This window comes from Chenopodium quinoa, unplaced genomic scaffold, assembly GCF_001683475.1.
Source record: "Chenopodium quinoa cultivar QQ74 unplaced genomic scaffold, ASM168347v1, whole genome shotgun sequence".
Taxonomy (NCBI): domain Eukaryota; kingdom Viridiplantae; phylum Streptophyta; class Magnoliopsida; order Caryophyllales; family Amaranthaceae; genus Chenopodium; species Chenopodium quinoa.
In genome coordinates this window covers 2,320,376-2,344,357 of record NW_018744080.1, presented here as the reverse complement: position 1 = coordinate 2,344,357, position 23,982 = coordinate 2,320,376, and the positions used below count along the sequence as shown (strand labels likewise).

At 33.2% G+C, this 23,982-nt stretch overlaps 3 protein-coding genes and 1 long non-coding RNA gene across 4 annotated transcripts in view; 2 read left to right on the top strand and 2 right to left on the bottom strand.

Moving 5' to 3' along the window:
- Positions 1–4,493: 4,493 nt before the first annotated feature.
- On the bottom strand, positions 4,494–5,656 carry LOC110691645. The gene is made up of 2 exons (XR_002505326.1): positions 5,254–5,656; positions 4,494–4,680 (listed from the first exon to the last, which is right to left on the bottom strand). It is a non-coding gene; the product is annotated as an uncharacterized LOC110691645 (long non-coding RNA).
- A 2,184-nt stretch (positions 5,657–7,840) lies between these two features.
- On the top strand, positions 7,841–11,811 carry LOC110691466 (zinc finger CCCH domain-containing protein 30-like). The gene is made up of 2 exons (XM_021868406.1): positions 7,841–8,058; positions 9,260–11,811. The coding sequence occupies exon 2, from the start codon at positions 9,367–9,369 to the stop codon at positions 11,392–11,394; it is 2,028 nt and encodes a 675-aa protein (XP_021724098.1). The 5' UTR covers positions 7,841–8,058; positions 9,260–9,366; the 3' UTR covers positions 11,395–11,811.
- Positions 11,812–14,796: 2,985 nt separating this feature from the next.
- LOC110691465 (putative pentatricopeptide repeat-containing protein At5g52630) lies at positions 14,797–17,031 on the bottom strand. Its single transcript, XM_021868405.1, has one exon. It carries the CDS (start codon positions 16,813–16,815, stop codon positions 15,010–15,012), a length of 1,806 nt encoding a protein of 601 aa, XP_021724097.1. The 5' UTR covers positions 16,816–17,031; the 3' UTR covers positions 14,797–15,009.
- A 469-nt stretch (positions 17,032–17,500) lies between these two features.
- The window catches only part of LOC110691464, a 32,631-nt gene continuing 26,149 nt past the window's right edge, over positions 17,501–23,982 (top strand). The window contains exons 1-7 of the mRNA XM_021868404.1: positions 17,501–17,920; positions 18,014–18,114; positions 18,908–19,118; positions 20,403–20,484; positions 21,302–21,578; positions 22,728–22,833; positions 23,006–23,142. Coding sequence (XP_021724096.1) covers positions 17,767–17,920; positions 18,014–18,114; positions 18,908–19,118; positions 20,403–20,484; positions 21,302–21,578; positions 22,728–22,833; positions 23,006–23,142 — 1,068 coding nt within the window. The 5' untranslated portion in view covers positions 17,501–17,766. The remainder of the gene's footprint in view (positions 17,921–18,013; positions 18,115–18,907; positions 19,119–20,402; positions 20,485–21,301; positions 21,579–22,727; positions 22,834–23,005; positions 23,143–23,982) is intronic.

Genomic DNA, 23,982 nt, shown 5'->3' with positions numbered 1-23,982 from the left:
ATAGGGATGAAGTTTAATAATCTTGAAGAGGGCCTTGAATTTTATAAAGGCTATGCATTTGCTTCTGGTTTCAATACAAGGAAGTCTACAACTAAAAGACAAAGAAGAAGCAAAGAATTGAAATATCAGTATATCTTGTGCAATAAGGAAGGATACAAAGAGAGAAGAAAGACTACTGTAGAAAAAAAAAATTAAATAACAAGGAAGGGGAAAACAATGAAGAAAAAGCTTCAATTAAAAGGAAGAGACTCGTTACTCGTGTTGGGTGCAAGGCACATATTGTCCTAAAGCATTGTGATTATAACACATTCATAGTGACACAATTTCATGAGGGACATACTCATGCACTTTATACACCTAGCTGCAATCTATTCCAAAAAGAATTCTCTTATGTTTCATCAATTCTATGTATGTTCTAATAAAAGTTGTTTGCTCATTTGCCAAATGAGCATTGAATTGTTTCATGAATTCTCTTATGTTTCAAATTCTCTTATGTTTCATGAATTCTCTATATGTTCTAATAAAAGTTGTTTGCTCATTTGACAAATGTGCAAATAATTTTTTTCTCATTTGACAAATGAGCATTGAATTGTTTGCTCATTTTAAAAACGAGCATTGAATTATTTGCTCATGTGATAAACTGTTTTGTTCTTTAAATAAGTGAATATTGGTCCCGTTACAAATTTTCAAATGATGAAGGAAATTGTTGGAGGATATGAAAACATTGGTGCATCTAAGGAAGATTTCAAAAATCTTCATAGAGATTTAAAAGCATACATTCAAGGAAGCGATGCTCAAATGTTCGTGGATAACTTTACCAACAAAAAGCTAATGTGGAGCGCTTTTTTCTTTGATTTTGAGATGGATGAAGATTATTGCCTTTGTAGAGCATTGTGGGCAGACCCCCTTTGTAAAAAGAGTTATGCTCTATTTGGTGATATGGTATCCTTTGATACCACATACCAAACCAATAGGTAATTCATTTATGTGTTATTACTAGCTATGGCTTAAATTAATGACTTTGTTTTAAATAAAATTAGTTTAATTGCTCATTACTTCTATGTGAAAATTGAATATCCCCATAAGTATAATATTCTTTGATAAGAGTATGTATATGGGCATTGAATTGCATGTTCATTTGACAAATGAGCATTGAATTATTTGCTCATTTGACAAATGAGCATTGAATTGTTTTCTCATTTCACAAATGAGCATTGAGTTATTTGCTCATATGACAAATGAGCATTCAATTATTTGCACATTTGACAAAAGAGCAAAGAATTGTTTGCTTATTTCACAAATAAGCATTGAGTTATTTGCTCATTTGACAAATGAGCAATTGATTATTTGATAATTTCCAAATGAGTATTAAATTATTTGCTCATTTAAACTTTATTTTGTATGTGTAAACAGGTACAACATGGTGTTTACTCCATTTATAAGGGTTGACCATCATAAGAATTGCATTAATTTTGTTGTTGGTTTCATAGCAAAGGAAGATATCGTGTCATTTGAATGAATGTTCAGATCATTGCTCAAGGCAATGGGTGGGAATGAACCTAATTATATGATCACAGATCAGGATCCAACAATGAAAATTGCTGTTAGAAGTGTGTTTACGAAAACTAAACATCGGTTCTGTATGTGGCACATAATGAAAAGGTTACCAGATAAGGTAGAGAAATCAATCATGCAAGAAGAAACTGGTTTCCTAAAAAAATTATGTGCTTGCGTTTGGCACCTTAAAATTGAACCCGCTGAGTTTGAAGAAAGGTGGAACAAGGTTATGATTGAATACCACTTGGAACAACATGAGTGGTTAGGTTATATGTACAAGATAAGAGACTAGTGGATTCCGGCCTATTTCAGAGATGTGTTCCTTGGAGGAATAATGCGTACAACATCAAGATCCGAAAGTGAAAACAACTTTTTCTGCTCCTTTATCAATCCTCATGTGTCACTTGTTGAGTTTTATTTGAGATATGAAGCTGCAATTTATGCCCAGAGACACACTCAAGGTCAGAATGATAATGATTCAAAGCACAAATATCCTGAGTGCAAAACACCACTAGGGATAGAAAAACATGCCTCACATTTTTATACTAACTCTGTCTTTTATGAATTTCAATACGAGGTTGAAATTGCTTGTTTTTCTTGTGGTGTCAATGAATTGAAGAAAGAAAATGAATAGGAAGTTGCAACAGTAAGTGAAGGAAATCGGACTAGAACATTTGAGGTTGTGTTTAATCCAACTAACTATGACACCACATGTTCTTGCAAGCTATTTTATAGGCAAGGAATTCCATGTAGACATATGATTTGGGTTTGGAAAGCAAAAAGGTTTGAAACCATTCCTGAGCAGTATATGCTACACAGGTGGACTACTATGGCATTAAAGAAACCAATTTTTGACTTTGGAGGAAACCTGTTGGAGCAATGTGCTAATATAATAGACAAGAAAAAATTGTTAAATGATTTATGGTCAGAGATACACACTTGTGTAAGTTTGGCAGAAGGCAAAGATGAAGATATTCAAGACCTTGTGATAAATCTTCAAGGAATAAGAAAGGATTTGGAAGCAAAGAGGATTGCAAGAAATAATGAAACAACAGCTGGAAGTGCAAAAAACAAAGAGCAATACATTGAGCTATTGATTGGAGCTAGTGTGACAACTGAAATAATTGTCAAACCTCCAAAAGTTTCAAAGAATAAAGGGACTGGAGTTCATGTATCAAATGAAGAGACTTCAAAAAAGAAAGCGACTGAGATTGATGTGTCAAATGTTGAAACAAGAGGTAGAAGTGCAAAAAGGCTTAAGGGAGAAAAAGAAAAGGTTGTAGAACAAAACCAAAAAAAGAAGAGATTATGTAGAGGTTGTGGTGAATTGAGTCATCATGATATTAGAAATTGTCCAAAAAAAGTGTAATGGTACTTTTATATACAAATAAGATTTTGTTGAATTTTTATATTTAATAATATATTATTAATTTTGTACTAATCATAGTTTAATGCTTTGCAATATTGTTGAATTGAAAATAGAACATATTCAAATGAGTGATTAAATATTTGTTCATTTCTCAAATGAGCAATAATTCCTTGCTCATTTATCAAATGAGCAAATAGTTAACTACTCATTTTGTCAAATGAGTAAATAATTATTTGCTCATTTGGCAAGTGAGCAAATTAGCTATTATATGAACTTGGAACAATTGCACTCTTGTTTCATCTCCCAGTCCAAAATCAGCTCTCCTCAGGTCAAATGAGCAAACATATCTTTTCTCAATCATCAAATGAGCAAGTAATTCCTTGCTCATTTAGCAAATAATCAAAAGGGTAAATGCTCATTTCTTAAATGAGCAAAAATAGTTGCTCATTTTTGAAATGAGCAAACATTTATTTACTCATTTATCAAATGTGCAAGAAATTCTTTGAACATTTATCAAATGAGCAAGAATTCATTGATCTATCATTTAATGAGCAAGCATCTGTTTGCTCATTTAACAAATGAACGAATATTTCAAATGAACACTGGTTGTATATAACAAGGTATGTGAAGTAAAAACAAACAAAAGATTGAATTTTAATTCAAATATAATCATCACTATAATAAAAAAGGGTAGGCTTATGTTGGTAAAACTTGTTTATAAATCAGTTTTACATCATTCAAGACTACTTAAAAGTAGATAAAATCTTAATTTACCCAATTCCCTAAACCAAAAAAGACAAATCATCACTACTAACTATTTAATTCCCTAACATTCAGCTTTCTTCAGTCTTTTGCTCTTTCTTCATTGAACTTTTTCTTCTTCAAGCTCTTCTTTTTCAGCAGGAATTAATAAACATGATAACTTTATACAACTATCTCCGTCCCTATTTGATAGTTACTTTCGAGCAATCTTTTCACAGGAATTAATAAACATGAATAAGAAGTAGCAAAAGTACATTGAAAATGTAAATTTACATTGGGTATGCAAAAAAGTAGAGAGAGAAACTAATTAAAGTACATGAGAAAACAAAATTTACATGGAAAAATTAAATTTGCACAAATATTTTTGCAAATTGGAGAGAATTTTGGTAAAAACTTAATATTAATGACACTTGAAAAAAATAAATGTGACTAACATTTTAGGGCACCAAAAATGGAATAAGCACTAGGTGAAAAAACGTAATTGGCACCGGTTCAAACCCCCTCAATGCCACCGGTTTGAACCGGTGCCAATGTGGGGGTGCCAAATACTTGGGTGAAAAGCCACTGGTTCAAACCGGTGGCAAAAATAATTATTGGCACCGGTTAACCGGTGCCAAGAATAAATCCAGAAATTTTTTTAATTACTTTTGACACCGGTTAACCGGTGCCAAAAACCCCCCAAATATTATTATTTTTTTATTTTTTTTATTTTTTTTTTACATTATTGGTATTTTGTTACACATAAAATTATTTGGGTATTTGGTATTAAAGTATACGAATCTAGTAATTTTATTGTACAGATAAATTACAAAATGTAAATCGAATATCAATCAATATAGATAAATTACAACATATAAATTTAAAAAAAAAATTACAGTATAAATCCAAAAAAAAAATTACAGTATAAATCAAAAAAAAAATTACAGCATAAATCAAAAAAAAAATTACAACATCACAATAAAACTTGCATCTTGATTCTTGCATCAATATACCTGCACCAATTACAACAAAAAAAAAACGATTAAAATAATTACTCGAAACCCCCAGATTCCCTTAAAAAAAATCGAAACACTGAGAAAAAAACATCAAACACCCAGGAAATAAAAATAAAAATCGATTAAAAAAAAAGAAAAAATAAAAACAAGAACAAAAACCCAGAAAATAAAGAAATCGTGTAAAATAAAGAAAAAACCCAGAAAATAAAAAACAAAAATCGATTAAAATAAAACAAAACCCAGAAAATATAAAAAAAAAACGAATTAAAATCACTTAAAATAAAAAAATAACCGATTAAAATTAAAAAAACCCAGAAAAAAAAAACGAATTTAAATCATTTAAAATAAAAAAAAGACGATTAAAAAATCGATTCAGACAAAAACCAAGAAAATAAAAAACAAAAACGAAATAAAATCGATTAACATAAAAAAAACATCGATTAAACTAAAAAAACCAGAAAAAAAAAAACGAATTAATATGTATTAACGTAAAAAAAATCGATTTAAAAAACCGATTAAAACAACAACCAAGAAAAAATAAAAAAGAAAACGGAATAAAATCGATTAAACCTCGAATTGGTGGCGGTCTTCGATTAAAATGGTGTTGCATGTGGTGGTCTTCGATTAAAATGAACTTTGTGGTGGTGAAAGTTTTGGTCTTCGAATCAAAGAAAGAAGGAGGACATCGTGGTGGTGAAAGTGATGTTCTTAGCTTCGTGGTGGAGAAGGAGGTGAGGGAGAAGGAGATCGAGAAAGAGAAAGATAGAGAAGGAGGAGTTAGGGGAGCAGGAGAAAGAAGGAGGAGGAGAGGAGAGAGAAACGGCGAGAGAAAGAGGAGGAGAGGAGAGAGAAAGAGGGGAATGAAGAATTAGGGTTAGGGGAATGAGGAGAGCCGCGTTTTTTTTAGTAAATATAAGGCCGGTTCACAAGGGCACCGGTTCAAACCGATGGCCTTTATGTTTTTGGCACCGGTTTGATTTGAACCGGTGCCTTTTACTCTGTTTTAGCTTCCCTGTTTTTAAAAATCAATTAGGGGGTGCCTTTTACTCTGTTTTAGCTTCCTTGTTAACAACATTTTTAACTACGGTTTGGACTGAACCAGTGGCAATTAGGGGGTGCCTTTTTGATATTTTCTACTAGTGAAGTGACTATCAAATAGGGACAGAGGGATTATATTTTATCACTTCTCCCTCTTACTTTAAACCCTATATAAAATATTTTATTATTTCTCTCTATTCAATGGTCCCCACTTAAATAATAAGAATATATACTCTCTCACATACTTTCTCTTTCATGGCCACCATTTTACCTTTTCTATAATAATTTATAACCCACTCACAATACTCCGTATTATATTACTCTCCCAAAACTTTGTGTAAACCCAAGTGATGTAAAAAATAAAAATAAAATGGAGGGAGTATTTTTTATTTTTTTTTACCAAATTATCTTTATTCTCCAAATTTATTTCCCAAAATGTCCCCAAATTGTTAACATTTCATTTTTGCTTTTGGCATTTAATGGTTGCACATAATATCTTGGTCCTTTTATTTTCATTTTTCTTCTTAAATTTTTATTCCACCATTTGAACAATTACAATCCATGTGCAGCATATTAAATGAATTTGATTGGTTCTTTTATTTTTGTATAAACAAATGTAATTGATCCTTTTTATTCTTAAAAGATTGCTGACATGTACAAGCATTTAATGTCATTTTTTTTGTTTTATTCAAAGACAATAATAAGGGCATGTTATCATACGTTGAAATTCAGTTCAGTTTATGTCTAATGGTATTGCTGATGATATAAAGCCAAATTTCATTCTTTTAAGCTCTTATTACAACGACGATAATAATTTCATTCTTTTAAGATCTTATAATAATAATAATAATAATAATAATAATAATAATAATAATAATAATAATAATAATAATAATAATACAATTCATTGTTCAAATGGTTTTATTTTTTTGATACACATTTCTACTGTTAAACTCATCATTGAGAAAATTAGAGTACTACACAACTTAAACTAATTTTCATAATCGGTTAGTTCTTCGTCTTCTTCTTGTCCACCAAGCTCCTCCATTACCTCGGCAATCCTCTGAACTGACTCCTATATCTGATCAGTTATGTCTTGTCGTACAATATCCATAGCTGCTTTTCTGTTAGGATCGTACATAGTATGATCTTCTCTTCGCTCCATGACTTCAACTTGGTGCGTGAATGGAATCCCTAGTTCATGTAAACGAATAAAATTGTGTAGAGTACAACAAGCAACGATTATTTGCAACGGAAAACGTAATTTTATTTTATTTTTATATTTTATTTTTAAAAAAATTTAAACAACAAAGTGTTTTGTGTTCTTTTGTCATAATACTATTTTATTTTTAAATTATATAGTATATGTGTTTAAAATGTTTTGGGGTTTCATGTTTATAATATATTTTCCATAAATATTATAATTATAAAGTATATTTTTCATAAATATTTTAATATGTACATATGTATATACACATATGTATAAGTTATAAATAATCAATAAATAATCAAAGATCACTAATCCGTAGTTAAAAATCACTAATTACTAAGTTCAGTTCAGCTGATTTCAGTCAATGAGAACAGACCCTAAATGTCTTTTAATTCCTTTTGTACTTCCCAATTATAGATTTTAAGGATACTCCAAGTTCCTTAATTCCTGTGTAAATTTAGAAGTAGACATTTAGTTTAGGGATGGAGGGAGTAGAAATTTACAAAATACAGAGTAACTACAAGTGTTGTAATTAATAAAAAACGGAGAATATAATACAAAAAAATACTCGTAAAAAATGATTTTAAATAGGGTAATGTTATATGCACCCTTTAGTTGAATATAAGCATTTAATATATTTCTTTTTTTTAGTATTCCGTATTAAGTTGGGAATTAATCGACAATTCACGAATTCACGAGTAAATAGGAGTATTTTATTTTAATTTTTCTCTTTTCATTTTAGCTTCTTATTTAAGGACTGTATATATCTTTTTTCTCTTAAATAATTTTTTTTAGAAAATTAAATAAGCCCTTGTTCATAGGAAATGGTGAAACGAAGAGAAGAGAAAAAGAAAAGACGCGCTCTTCTCACTCTCTCTCTCTCTCTCTCTTTTTTTTCACTCACAACTTTTTCATTTTCCTTCTTCTTCTACTGCTTCGTGCTTCCCTCTTCTCTTTCTCTCTCTTCTTTCTTCTACTACTACTAGATCTCTCAACTCTTAACCCCTCTTCTTTCTCTCTCTACTTCTACTAGATCTCTTAACTCCCTTCTTCGTCTCTCTCTCTACTCATATGCGATCTCTCTCTTTGCTGCTGTAGCTTCACAAAAACTATATTAATTAATAAAGGTAACTTTTTTGTCTTCCTTTGATTTTTTCCCCATTTTTTTAAAATCAAATTTATCATCCCTTTGATCATTGGTTTTTTCTACTTGGATAGTTTATTTCAGTTGTTTACTTGTCTAATTTTTATTATACTTGGACCAATTTTTTCTGGGTTTTATTTGAATTAATGGGTTTGATTTGTTCTTTGCTCTACTTGCATGTATTTGATTTTTTTATTGTTTATTCTTGCTTTTTTGTAATTTCTCCAATTAATTAATTTCTGTTAATTTAATTTTTTCTGTTTTTTTGGGTTGGATTAATTTATTAAAATATGATGTGGGGTTTTATGGTTTTCCCTGTTTTTTCTCTAATCTTTTGACTTTGGTCCTGTTTTTGTGAAAATCAGAAGTTTCTGTTGCTTTTTGTGATGTTTGCTGAGTGTTTCAACTTTTTTTAGGGAAAATTAATTAGAACCCCATTTCATTTTTGGGCCAATAAGCTTTATTTTATTGCATGTTCATCCGAATTTGAGTATTGAAGTATGCTTGTGTTTGTGACCAAAACCCTTAAATTTTATTTTTCTAATTTTTGGTTGATAAAAAGTATTAGGCATAGTGTTTTGGATTTGGTTTGGGTTTTAAATTTTAGGGCTTATGAATTTTTCCGATTATAGAATTTGGTCACATACCCATGAATTCATCAATTTGAATAGTTGATGAATAGTACAGTTTCAGTAGGATTTATTGCATGTGACCCACTGTCTGAAATGAGTGTAATTGATAGCAAGATGAGGTGAAACCCTAAACTAGAAAAGCTATTTGTTTTGCTGCAAAGTTTGCCTTTTGCTTTTTCTTTGAATGTTTTATGTTCATGATTGTGGATCAATTTGTTGATGCCTGCATATTTGGAGGGGGAAGAAGGGGCGCAGGGTTGCTTTTGATTGTTTATTAATATTTCGGATTTTTGCGATATACTAATTATCCATCTGCTCTTGTTCTTACATGTATGTACATGACTTGTGAGACATTCTTGTGGGATAAAGTTTGTTCCTGAAATAATTCTTAGAATTCATTGTTTTGGTGATGTTTCATAATCTCCATATGTGGATGAAAATAGGTTCATTTGCTTGAAGCACTCGGCTTTTACTTTTTCTCTGTGTTTCTCTCCATGCTTCCGAGTACATGGGTTTGATGTTTAATTATGGTTGTGATTTATATTGTTACAGATGGAGGTCTAGATAGTCATATCATGCGCTGTAAAGTTGGGTGATTGGAACCTGTTGAATTCTGGCCTGCATTTCCTTCTCTTTATTAGTTGACTTCTGTCAAAGACATGAATAACTTGACTGTTGAGACCTTAGATACATTTTCAAGCCTGCTTGAAGTTTCTGCAAATAATGATGTGGAAGCATTTAAACGGTTGATTGAAGATGATCCGGCTGGAATTGATGAGCCTGGGTTGTGGTATGTCCGGAAAAAAGGCTCGAAACAGATGGTCTATGAGCATAGAACTCCTTTGATGGTTGCTTCAATTTACGGCAGTATGGATGTTCTGAAATTGATTATTTCTCTCTCCGTTACTGATGTTAACCGGTCATGTGGTGAGGATAAAAGCACTGCACTACACTGTGCTGCATCTGGTGGTTCTGTGAATGCTGTTGATGTTGTGAGGTTGCTTCTGGAGGCAGGTGCTGATCATAATGCACTAGATGCCAATGGAAATCGACCTTTTGATGTTATTATGGTCTCACCGAGGCAAAATGATGTCAAAAGTGCTCTTGAAGAACTCCTAGCTGGTCATGGCTCTATTAGTGAGCGCATTTTGAGGCTGCCAAGCGCCACTTCTAATTCAAACTCACCACCACTCTCATCTTCACCAGTAAACGGATCTCCGTCATCTTATTCAGACTCACCACCTTCACCAATTAACTCAAAGTTTGATGATATCCAAGCTACATCTTACGCAGCTGAGAAGAAAGAATACCCCATTGATCCATCCATACCTGATATTAAGAACAGCATTTATGCAACTGATGAATTCCGTATGTACTCCTTCAAGATCCGTCCTTGTTCTCGTGCCTATTCTCATGATTGGACAGAATGCCCTTTTGTTCATCCTGGTGAAAATGCTAGGAGGAGAGATCCGCGGAAGTACCATTACAGCTGTGTTCCTTGTCCTGATTTTCGAAAAGGAGCTTGTAGAAGGGGGGATATGTGTGAATATGCTCATGGGGTTTTTGAGTGTTGGCTCCATCCAGCTCAATATAGAACACGTCTCTGCAAGGATGGCCCAAGTTGCGCTAGAAGAGTTTGTTTCTTTGCTCATATACCTGAAGAACTGAGACCTCTTTATGTGTCTACTGGTTCTGCTGTTCCCTCACCCCGCTCAAGCGCTTCTAGTTCTATGGATTTTGCTGCTGCTATGAACTTTATGCCAGGATCTCCCTCATCTCTTATGTCTCCTTCTGCTTTCACTCCATCAATGTCACCTTCAGCTGCTAATGGAATTTCTCATTCTTCCTTGGCTTGGCCACAGCCAAATGTTCCGTCTTTGCGTCTTCCAGGCAGCAATCTTCAGTCCAGTAGGTTAAGGTCATCTCTTAATGCAAGAGATATTGCAGCTGAAGAGTTTGATAATATGCTGCAAGATTATGACTTGCAACAACAGCAACAGCTCCTGAGTGAATTTTCTTGCCTTTCTATGACCCCTAATTCTTTAAACCGCTCTAACCGCTCAAAAACTCTGAACCCTTCTAACCTGGATGATCTTTTTTCTGCTGAGAGCTTGTCTCCGCGGTACAATGATCAAGGACTGGGTTCATGTCTTTACTCGCCTACTCATAAATCTGCTGTTTTCAACCAGTTTCAACAGCAGCAGCAAAGCATGCTCTCTCCAATCAATACAAATTTCTCCCCTAAGGGTGTTGCTGACCATCCATTATTGTCAGGAAGAATGTCTCCTCGAAGTGTGGAACCCATCTCCCCAATGAGTGCTCGGGCTTCTATGCTTGCTCAACGGGAGCAACAGCTTCATCAGTTCCGCAGTCTTAGCTCTCGGGATCTTGGAACCAGCTTGGGTGCCATTGTGGGCTCTCCTGTTCATTCTTGGTCAAGATGGGGTTCCTCCAACGGTAAGCCAGACTGGGGTACAAACACAGAGGAATTGGGTAAACTCAGGAGATCTTCTTCCTTTGAGCTTGGCAACAATGGTGAAGAGCCTGATCTTTCTTGGGTTCAGTCACTTGTCAAAGAATCACCTACTGACATTAAAGAGAAGGTTGGAGGTTCCGTTTCATCAGTGGTTGACAGTTCTTATTCGAATGCACAAGCTGAAGTAGTGGATATGGCAGAAAGATATTAATTAATGAATAATATTACTTGTCCTTTGCTTTCTGGATTTTGATTGGTAGCAACGAGGCAAGATATAGGTAGCAGAAAGAATGGAGCAAGGTAAGCAGATAGAAGTATGCTATTTTTTTTTTCCTATTTTGTTAGTTGAATGATATTCATTCTGACTATTCTTGCTAATGTAGTTAGAAAGGGTAAAATCTTGTTGCACCATGTTTCTTATGAACCAGGGTGCTTCTCGGCCATTATTTTGAAAGGCTTGGCCTTGGCCTAGTCGATTTTGCTTTGTATGCTTAGCAATATGTTTCATTAAAGAAACTATATATCTCATGTATCTTCCATCTCTTTTCCATTGAATTCATTGCCTCATTCTGTAAACCATTAACATGGTGCTATTTTTGTACATCTTCATTGCAATTGATTTCTTTCCTATTGACAAATTAAAATTTTCTTTTCTTTATACTTTGGTATAATTTGGCTATCTTGTGAAATAATTGTCTTCTCTCATATTTCTTTTGGTCAAACAATTTCTAATCCTGATTAAATTACAAAATCTCATTAGCTTGGTTAATCTAATCTTTCAACCAGTAGTTACATGAAGTACTATATTGTTTGGAATTTATCATTTCAGTTTAGTCACGTCTTCTTGGATGAAATAGGATTTGTTACATGTTGGGATGTTATACGGTGTGTTTATCTCTAATTTTTTCGAGGAGGTTTCAATACGCGATCATATAGATAAACTTCGAGATAGATGGTGCCTTTTGTTGTTGCCTTTTTACAATCACTTTGGTAATGGATAGCATAGTTAAATGCTGAGAATTTATTGAGGTGATAGTTGTTCACTATTGAGGTAGAATTATTCTACTACTATCTTAACTTGCACCTTTATAAAAAGGGATATGAAAAAAAGAAGGGTAGAAAAACGTTGGCTCTAAATCGTTCTCTAGTCTCATTACTTCATTCCTTTTGTGAAAAGAAACCACTAATTTTATAGTATCATTGCATCTATTTCAACTCTTTTACTTTCGGTGCTGAAATGTTTTTCTCATTGTTATTTTCTTTGTTTATTTTAATTTCAATATTCGGATAAAACGAACCTTTTTCGTTTTTTTTTTGACATGTACCAACATTTTACTGTCTTCCATTTTTCTACTATTTCCCAAAGTATTATATCCTCTTTTCTACTATGTATATTTTTAATATCACACTTTTTTTTATCTCACAAGTTTGACAAGTGATGTTTAAGCATTTAAAACATTTCCTAAAATGGTATTAATGGGAGTACATGTCAAAATTACGTGTCGATTGATGTTATTAATGTTCATTTTAATTTGATGATTCTTACTTTTAGTTATCTTAATCAATGCCCTTGGGACGTTCGTTAACTTTTGCCTATTTGCAATCATCAATAAGTGAAATTATTTAAAGTTGATATTATGAAAATATAAATTGAGACGCACAAGATTCAACATTATTATTTTTTTTATCGTAAAGATACATCACTAAAGCTAGTCAAAGTTAAATTTTTGAAAAATGTTAAAAGTCAAAGTGTGTAAAATAAAGACAATGAAAATAATACTCCCTCCATCTCTTTTTGTTTGTCACTTTTTACAGGAAAATCACGGGAATTAAGGTGAAGTAATGAAAGTATAATTTTCAATTAATAAAGTAATAAAAGTGCATGGGAAAGAGACATTTTCAATTAAAAAATAATTAAAGTACATGGGAAAGATAAATTGATAGATTCAAGAGTGTAAATACTCCCTCCATTTTTAAATACTTGTTCCATTTTTCCATGCGTGGAGTTTTACGAGAAATTGGAGAAAGTAATAAAATATAGAGATAGTGAGGTTAGTGGAAGGTAAATTGGAGGAGAGAGAACCTAAAAGTAGTAAAATTGGGTCTCACTAGTTGTGAGAATGAATTAAATATTATAAAAGCTTTCCAAATAAGGAAATGGAGCAAATACTTAAATACGGCCGCACAAGGAAAGTGAAGCAAGTATTCAAAAACGGATGGAGTATTAAATTAATCAACAGTTGACGCATTTTTATGACAAATGTTAGGGTAAAATGGGAAGATGACTTAATAAGGACAAAAAATAAGGGTATAAAAATCATTTTATGTATCTTAATAATTATGAAAATGTGTGTTTCAAAAAAAAAAATTTATGAAAATGTGAAATGTGACCGCATTCAAAATGACAAAATTGAGAATCAAATAAAGACAGACTTCGTATTCTCGTTCTCTTTGTAGTATAAACATACTGTAGCATAAACATATTGTACCTAGTCTCCTAGAATTTGGTGCACTTAAGGTTATATTATGCTCATTTGGTTATTTCTAATTGAATGAAGAAATTAGCCTTTTGAACTACACTCCGATTTAGAATGGATTTTACATTATTTTAAAATAGAGCATCCAAAAATAGGAAATTTGGCTTAAAATAATACGAACTATCAACGGTGTGTGCAAAATAATACGAACTCAACTATTTGCTATTAACGGTACCACCTTTTATACTATATGTGGAAAATAGTACGAAAGTCACCAAAAACGTATTTTGAGTAATATTCCATCTATATTTATTACTATTATTTTATTAATTTTTTTTTAAAATACATATTGTATTAATAATTTCCTTTACAATCAAATTAATAATGCATGCCCCACTCCTTTGTTAGTTTTTTTTTTTTTTTTTTTTTTTTTTTTTTTTTTTAAAAATTGTTAATATGTATTTAAATAATTTATTTCAAAATACATGTAGTGATTATTTCTACTACTAGACTACCACACAATAGTAAATAGGGTATTTTTAATTTAATTAGTTTCAAAAAATGTTTTAAAAATCCAAAAAATTCCCTACATTATTATGGTTGGTGGATGTGGGAAAATTTCGGATATTTTGAAACTAATTATATCAACATAATAATAAGGCATTTAAATATTCTATTTACTATTGTGTGATGTAGAAATTACTATATGTATTATGAAAAAAAAAAATTAATTACATATTGATTTTTAACAAAAGGGTGGGGCATTATTAATTTGGATTGTAAAGAAAATTGTTAACGTAATACTATGTATTTTGAAAAGAAAACAGAAAATTAATATAAAAAATAATAATAAATTATAAAGATAGATGGAATATTCATCAAAATACATTTTAGGAGATTGATGTACTATTTTGCACATATAGTATAAAAAGGTAGTGCCACTAATAACAAATAGTTGAGATTGTATTATTTTGCACACACCGTTGATAGTTGGTATTATTTTAAGCCAATTTTCCCCCAAAAATATTATGATTATATCATTTTCGTAGGGGAAAAACCCCAACATTTTATGCTAGATGGAAGGTTTAGGCTATGCTTAACATACCAAATAACTCATTTTTTTTTAATTGATAAAAGCAAAAACTACTTCATCTCAATGCATTTTGTGTAATTAAATCAATTGCTTGACAAACACAGTAATGCAGGCACAATGGTCAGTGGTGCTTTGTTTACGAACTGTTGTTTAATTGAAATAACTCCACAATTGTTTCGTTGAAACATTGTTATAGATGTATGTGGAGAGTGAGAAAATCTATACAACGAACGCCACGTTTGCAGCTACAATACAATTACCAGTAGTCTCCACACGAGCACTTTCCATCTTCAAACCTATGGAATCTGTTATTGTCTCTCACAATAATTATTCTTCCGGTGCACTTTGACATAAACTTGATTGCAGTGTGACAATCGCCACATACACGCAAATTTTTCATAATCCGGATAGGCCTGTCAGGTGGGAAGCTGATCAATGCATAAGCAATCGCTAACCTCTCACTGTGATACCTAATTGTTTGTTTTTTGGTATCATCATCCACTTGTTGCAGTACAAAACTAGTGTCAGCAATGTAGCCAGCTCGCTCCAATTCGTCCCCTATTTCTTCCAATTTCTGATATATCTGCTGGGATTTCGGATGGCATCTGTCCCCTGCAGCAAATGTGTGAACCTTATTGCCTTCCTCAAGCCAACTTAAACCTGTTTCCTTCTTAATCCCTCTATCCCTTAACATCAGCCTAACTTTGGCTGCGTCTTGGAGTCTCCCAGCTGCTGCATAGGCATTACATAGCTGTACAAATAGGCCAGAACCCACATTTCCTAACTCAAAAACCTTGTCTGCAGCATATGCTGCTAATTCAGTGTTGCCGTGTAGTCGGCAGCCTGTCAATAAAGCACCCCAAACAGACTCAGTTGGTTCAATGGGCATCTCCTTGATAACTGTAAGCGCCTCCTGCAACTTTCCAGCACGGCCTAGCAAATCGACTAAGGTGGCATAATGCTGATGCCCTGGTTCAATGCCATACGTTTTCATCTGATGAAAGTAAAACTGGCCCTCCTTAACCAATCCTGCATGACTACAAGCATAAAGCAAAGACAAGAAGGTGATAAAGTTCGGCTTTGTTCCTTCACTTTCCATACTACGAAACAAATCTAACACCTTCGAAGAATGAGCGTGTTGAGCACAAGCAATCAACATAGAATTCCATAATCCAACATTCTTTGTCTTCACCTCATCGAATACACGATATGCCCCTTCTATGATCCCACACTTCGAGTACAACGAGATCAAACCACTCCCAACAAAACCCGACGAATCATAACTCTTCTTCAAGCACAAGCCATGAATTTGCTTCCCTAGTTCCAAAAGGGTTGAATTACCACAAACATGAACCGCACTCGAGAACGTAAAATCATTAACATCAACACCCTCAACTACAGCATCCTTAAACAACCTAAGTGCCTCCTCATTTTCACCCAATTGAGTATACCCAAAAATCATTCCAGTCCAAGAAACTACATTTCTCTCAGGCATTTTATCAAATACCTTCCGTGCATCCCAAATTTCTCCACATTTAGCATACATATCCACCATAGAACTCCCCACAAACACATCCTCCTCATACCCAGTCTTGATCACAACCCCATGAACCAATCTCCCCACATCAACCCTCCCCAAAATCGCGCACGACTTCATCGCACTCGGGTACGTATGATCATCCGGCCGAAACCCGGCTCCAACCATCCTGCAAAAGAACTCAAGAGCAACACAAGGGAGCTCATTCTGAGCAAAAGAAGATATAACAGAGCTCCAGGTAGTAGAAACCTTAAAAGGGGCTTCATCAAAAATTTGGCGGGAAAAGGCGGGAAATTGAGTTTTTGAATAAAAATTGATCAAATGGTGGGAAACAAGAGGGATGGATTGGAAGCCTAATTTGAGAATGTGGGCATGGATTTGGAGACCTTTCGGAAGCGCCCGAGAGCGAGTGAAGGAGAGAAGGAGGTCGCAGAGATGGCGGTAGTGTTGCTCGAAGTGTAATTGATTCGGGTTCTTGGGTAAAAATGGTGGTGAAGAGCAAGGTGGAAAGAGAGGTTTGAGCATTACTAGCTAAGTTCTCAAATGAATCTGATGTGGGGTTTTATGGTTTTCCTTGTTTATTTTCTCTAAGTTTTTGACTTTGGTCTGGTTTTGTGAAAATCACAAGTTTCTGTTGCTTTTTGTGATGTTTGCAAAGTATTCAAATATGTTGTGTTTGCGACAAATTCTCTTGCTTAAACTTTATAATTCTTTTTTATTTGGTTGACAAACAGAATTAGGAATAGTGCGTTGGATTTGGTTTTAATTTTTTGTCCAAACGATAGCCATTTTGTCCAAAAACGATTCTGACCAAACCAGACCTCAAAACGACGATTCAATCGTCCAAAATGAAGCCCTTGATGTCAGGGGTAAGCTGTCAAAATTTGACCACGATCCAACGGTGAAAACTCCGGCAACAACCAGTTTTGTATAGGCTGCTCAGAAAAATCTGAAGTTGGAAGCTCTTCACATGAACCCTCACTCTTTCTCTATTTTGTGTGTATGATATGCTCAACTACAATCTCCCTTACTTGGTCACTTGTTAGCTCCAAGATATCCCATCTAAAGCTTGTAAGAGAAGCCACAATAGTCATGTCAAATATGGACCAAAAGTAAGACTTAATATGTGCATAATACATGAGCCCAAAAACAATACTTCGTATATGAGTATTGCAAATGGTGCTGAAACCACAATGTTATCCATCGTATCGGGGCATTCGTTAACAAATCCTTTCAAAATTTGTAAATTCTACGGAAGTATAGAGTGCAAGGAGTACTTTGAAATCTGAACAAATAGTTGCTCCGTATTATGAAGTATTCCATATATTATAGCCACCGGACTTAACATTTTCTTCTTTCTTCAACCTTCCCCATCTTCCAATCTCCAGAACTTTCCCTCGCTGCTTTCAAATTCAGCACTATCAGCATAATTAGGGTTCCAAATTCTAACCTTTGATTTCTGCTGCCTGTTTATCAATGGAAGACGAACCAGTTTTAAGGCAATCAGAATCCAATTCAATGATCTCTTCAATGGTTGGTCGAGTAATGAACACGCTGCTTATCTCTCGACCGAAGAAACTTGAAGACGCCATTGTTAAACTCGGCAAAGCTCCAAAATCAACCTTTGCTGGTAATATTAATAGAATTTATTTATTTATTTCGTTTTATTTTTTCTGGAATTTTGTATGAAATTTGATGATTTGGTTGTTATTTTCTGTTGCAGTTACACTAGATGAATCTCTGCGCGTTTTGAACAAGTATGTGAGAGACGCTGTTGATGAAGAAAAGCGATTAGACGAAGTTCTTATTCCTATGATTGAAAATGTAATGCATTTTATATCTCCATAATTTAATGTTTGCATTTTAATTGTTCTTCAATTGATTGAAAATTGTGATTCGTGTTGCGGAATTGGTGTCATATGGATGGTAGAAAGTAATATGATTACTATAGTTATGAAAATAAAGATTGCTTTAGCAAATGTTAATTCAGATTGTTATGTTTGATTATAAAGCTGATGTTGCCTTGCTGCTAAGGGTTGCGTTTGGCGAGTTTAGGATTGGATTAGAAAAGAACGGGAAACATTGCAGAGAAGAGGCTAAGCAGTTTTAAAATGAAAATGATAGATTATTGCTGTGAGTGGAGATGTTTTGTCTCTGTATCTGTCAAATTTTGAATGCTAGGTGAGAGAAGAATATTGGAATATTGAGTTAGAAGATTATTAGAGTGTGACTAGTGTAAGTTGTTATGGAGTTGACCCTCGCACCGAATTTTAAGTGCTGGAATTTCGATTGACCGGCTTTCTCTATAGTCTACTTCACTAATGAAGTGCTCACTTGGTTTGTAAGGAGGTGGTTCTGCTGGTGCATTATAAATGACATATTTTAATGGTAGTCCTTAGGCTCCTCATTTTTTTTTGGGTTAGTTGCAATTTGCTGAGTCTGTGATCAATAACTGACCAATTATGAACTATGGTTTGTTGGTTCTGGTTGAGTGTACGTTTCGTACTTTTGTGTTTGTTCCAGTAACAAACTTGTTCCAAAAATTTAAGCTTTTACACATATGTTTTGGGCTTTAGAAATGTTTCTTTGATTCATCTTTACCCTATTTTACGTGCAGCTTTTGAGGTGCAAGGAGTCGAAGCATCCCAATCAGACAATGATTCTCATGAACTGGCTCTTTCAAGATGAAGCTCTTTTTTTGCCACTTGCAAAGGATCTTGTCAATATTATATCAAGGAGAAAAGATCGATATATTGCACTTGGTTGGTGCAAGCTTGTACGCTCGCTTCTAATGTATGATACAAAAATGACAAGCTTTTCAAAGAATGGTTAGTCTTTTTTACATAAAAAAGTGTTATTAGTTTATGCCAGCTTACCGAGTGAATTGAATCATTAAATTTATACTTTTATAGTAGAGATGTTGAGTTGTATGTTAACTTACTTTTGATGACAATAGCGCTGCATATCCTAGATCCTATATCTATTATGTGCTAATTAAAATGTTAATATTCACTCCCTCCTTTCCATAATAATTGACGCAAATTGACTTTTTTTAATATTCATATTCCAACTTTAACTATAGCTTTTTGTAATGTATGAAAATCAATTAGTTGAGACATTTAGACTACATTCCCCAATTTGTCATTCTTCTCTGCCTTTATGTCATTCTCACAGAGGAGTTGGAGAGAAAGGCAGGGGAGCTGATGCATTCTTGGCCCATCAAAGAACTATATTTAAGTGTGACTTTGCATCTTTTCATAATTGTCTTTATGGTGTTTAATGTAATTTTCTATTGGCTATAGTTAGGGTTGTTAAAAAGCTGGATAGTGGACTTAGGCTTTATATGAAGAGTATTAGCCTTTTTGACTTACACTTAATATAAAATAGATGAGCTCCTACTCAACCGAGATTTATGTTGGCTTGTTTAGGTATTTTTTTTAAGCTTAGCTCACGAGTAGCTCGTTTAATTCGAGATAGAGCTTGAGCCAAACTACAATAATATATACAAGCTTTTAATAAATGAGCCTTGGTAAACGAATAAGATCAAATTTAAACGGGCATTTATAATCAAATTTTAATGGGCTTGTTTATTATAGGTTAGCTAATTGGAAAATTAATACCACATCCATTTCACAATAGAGCATTGATTTGACTTTTGTATTATATTGTGAAACCGATGAAAATTGAAATGTAATTTATGCGCTTAAAATCCTTCTCATTCTTCTATGCACGTAAAATCCTTCTCATCCTTCTTACTATTAAAAAGTTTCTTAAAATGAGAAGGATTTTATTTTCAACTTTTTTTTACTAACCGTGCAAAAAAAAAAATTTGACTCAAATTCAATGTGCATAAATTTTGAAAAAAAATTAATAACCTGTAAGCCAATTTTGTACATTTGATGTTAAAAAAAAGTATAATCAGTGAAAAACTTTACACATGTATCCATCTCATCCTTTTTAAGAAACTTCTCATTACTATAGTCAAAGTTAATAAATGAATATTGCAAAACTCTAAACGTTGCATCTATTTTGAATCGGAGGTATTATGTAGTAGGATTTGTATATTGCTTTACTTTAATTAATCAATAATTAATTTATGTTCTCCATCCCAGGTTTCAAATCTAACCATCAAGCTTTATTGAAGATCCTTTCATCGAGTATTGGACATCTTTCAGTAATGGTAAAAAACGGTAGGTATGTTGTTCACCATTGCATATTGTGGATCAAGGGTGCGTTCTATTCACCTAATTTTTTACTTATTTGAACTTAACTTTATCTGTACTCATCTGATCTTATCTGAACTTGTTAGCCCTTAAATGAACTTATTTTAGTTATAAATTAAACTTGGGTAGTCCTAATTAACCCTTATCACAACTTATCTGATTATTTTTCCTGAACTTATCTTATCACAGAACTTATTAACCCTTATCTGAACTTATTAACTCTTATATGAACTTATTAACCTGAAATAAGTGCAAATAAGGTGAACAAAACATGGCCTAAATGTACTGCTGGTGTCATAATTTACATATCAGTTTTCATTGATAAATGGAGAGTCCATATCTCTCAGCATAGATTTGTGTAGCCTTAGCCGATGAGGGGTATGCACTTAACGTGGTCTAGGCGAGGCGTTTTTGGTTAGGCGCACAAAAAGTACACAAAGTGCACCAAAAGCGCACGAGGCGCCACCTGAACCAAACTTCAGCCTAATTTTTTTTAACTGGCTTTATATTGCGCCCACTTTAAAAGAAGCGCATTGAGCTTATAGTGCCTCATTTTATGTGTGGACTTATAGTACCTAATTTTTTAACTGTCCTTATAGTGCCTCATTTTGTATGTGGACTGCCAAGAGCTTTCCAAAGTTAAGGGATGACACTTAACCTCCCTTGCTAACTAAAGTTCCATTAAACTGTAGTCCTTCGAATTTGACGGTGTTAGTTGTTTTAATCTTTAAGTAAAACAATAGTGTTTTTTGTATACATATTGTGTCACTAAACTATACCACCTTTAGTGTGTTGCAGGATGGTTTTGAACTGCCAACTCGGCTTTCAGCAGCTGCTGCAGATTGTATATTAGTTCTCACTGAAGCATTGACACAAAAACTATTGGAGTCTGGCAATTTAAATGAAAAAGGAGCATTTAAACCTAATAGGCCAATCAGCATTTTTGAAGAGAAGCAGATAGAACAAAAGAATATGTCTTTTGAAGCCTCCATCAGCATTGATGGAAGATTGTTGCTCTGGCAGAATTTGGATCAACTCATTGTTCTTGTTCAGAAACTTCAGTCAGTATGTTTACAACTCAGCCTTGTATTCTTCTTACGAAATTTCTCTCAGTTTGAAGAAATTGGTAATACTGCAATCAACAAGATTGATTGAAATAATTGTATAAGTAATATTGGGTGCTAATCTTGTGGACGAAGCACAATTGCAGTGTCTAAAGGCCTCATATCTTTTGTTCATTCCTTGCCAACACTATCTTATATGGCTAACTATGATGCCTTTTTGTAAAAGGAATGGGGCATCCATAGAGAAGAGGGAGGTTGGGAATATGCCAGGGTGGAAAAGGGAGGATAGTGGGTTCTTTGACTATTTATGATGATGTGAGTTGTGAATAGATTCAAGCTCACAATTGAGATTTATCAAAGAATTAAGAAGAGTTAAGAAGAATGATCGAGTCTTTTATTATAAGGCAAAAGATTTATTGTAACGGTAGCTTTAGGCTGCCATTCTCCAAATAGTGATTTGAGGTCACAACTCTTATAGGAATAAACTCATAGTTTTCCTGCCTAATCCTTTCTCATATCTCTCTATATATGTACATGTTTCCAATCCCTAATATGATTCTGGAATGAGCTTTTGTCTCATGTGCACATATGGCATCTCTTGGTTCATTGCATATTTCCCTTATTTATACTACATTTGATGACTACTAACAATACTAAGGTAGTGATCGATAGCTTCGGGTAACAAGACTCCCAAAACCCTCTCACCAATTGCCTGCCTAATCCTTTCTCATCTCTCTCTATTTATGTGAATGGTTTCAAGCCCTAGGATGATTCTAGAATGAGTTTTTGTTTCATGTGCACAAGTGGCATCTCTTGGTTTGTTGCATATTTTCCCTTATTTATAATACACTTGATGACTACTAACAGTACTAAACTACCCATAATGCCCCTCCCCTAAGTCGGTTCATAACAAATGTGAAATACAAATTAGCATGCAGCGTATAGGTATCATCGTGCTGACATTAAATTGTGGGATTCACCTTTTATTGAACATTATTGTGGTCATACATTCGTAATGACTTTTTTATAAATACAAGTCTACAATTTCGTTTACTGCAGTCATTTAGTCGGTTAGTCCAATATTCGTGTTCATAGATATATGTGATGTGATGCCTTTTGTTGATGCAATGCTGTTTATTTATATGTGAAGTGGAGCCAAAAGAGTCGGACATTACATGCGAAAGGATTAGGGCAAATTCTTAAGTGGTTGCAGCAGATAGAGAGTAGTAGCACTCGACTTGAGGGTCGTGAGTCAGGTCTGGTGTACCATCTCTGCTTTCTAACCTTTTACATTATATATATATATATATATATATATATATATATATATATATATATATATATATATATTTTTTTTTTTTGACTCCATATTTTGTATTTGCTTTTTTTTTTGTTGTATCTGATTCTAAGTCTGTTAAATGTAAATAGGCTCTCAATTTCAAACAACTGGAGTACTACTTCTCTCCTCTTGTTGGAAACATTACAGTATGCTATCTCTTCTGGAAGACATTCAGTTTTACCAACGTGTCAATGAGTTAGTAGAACAGTATTTATCTGGAATCGAGGTTTGTTTATTGTTTCTTGGCTTTCTTTATTTTGCTGCAAATCAAAGGTTATGCTGATATGACTGTTTCAAGCTGAACTTAGTATTCTGAAATCGTCACTAATCTAAATGAGAAGGAAGATTTGCTTGGTTTTAATAGCTCATTTAGAGTATGGTTGTGTGATGGGTTCTTTAATTGATAATTGAAATCATTCATGTGATCAAAAGTTTTGCATTTGTAAACTTTTTTAATTTGTGTTGATGTCGTCAAGCTCTTCATGAACTTACATATATCCAAGTCTTTAATTTTGGCAATGGAATTATTGTTAACTAGATTAGGTCCCGTGCCATGCACGGTAATTTTTACTATTTATTAATAACTTTACACTATATTTAATTATAAAAATTATCTAATTGCAAAATAGATGATAAATTCGTAATAACAAAAATAAATATAAAATTTTATTATACTAAAGAAATTAATGGGAGTGTTACATGCACAACTGCACAACTAATAAAAATAATCATGCATTAAGTCACAAAGTTATACGAAACATGTAAGAAACTATTATTGCATATTATTAATTAAAAGAATAATATTTTTGTTGAATGTGTATAAACGGAGTATAACTACCAAATATTAAGGGAAATATTATTGCATAGTATTAAATATTCTCTAAGAATCATTGACAACTACAATAAAACAAAAAAAAAAAAAAAAAAAAAGGAAGAAAAGAGTAGGAAATTTTTAAAAAGGAGATGACGTACACATGTCATTCCATGTTTCACCTTTAATATAATTTAATATATAGTTATAGTTATAGACCTATGTTAAAGTCAATTTGATGCAATATAACGTAAA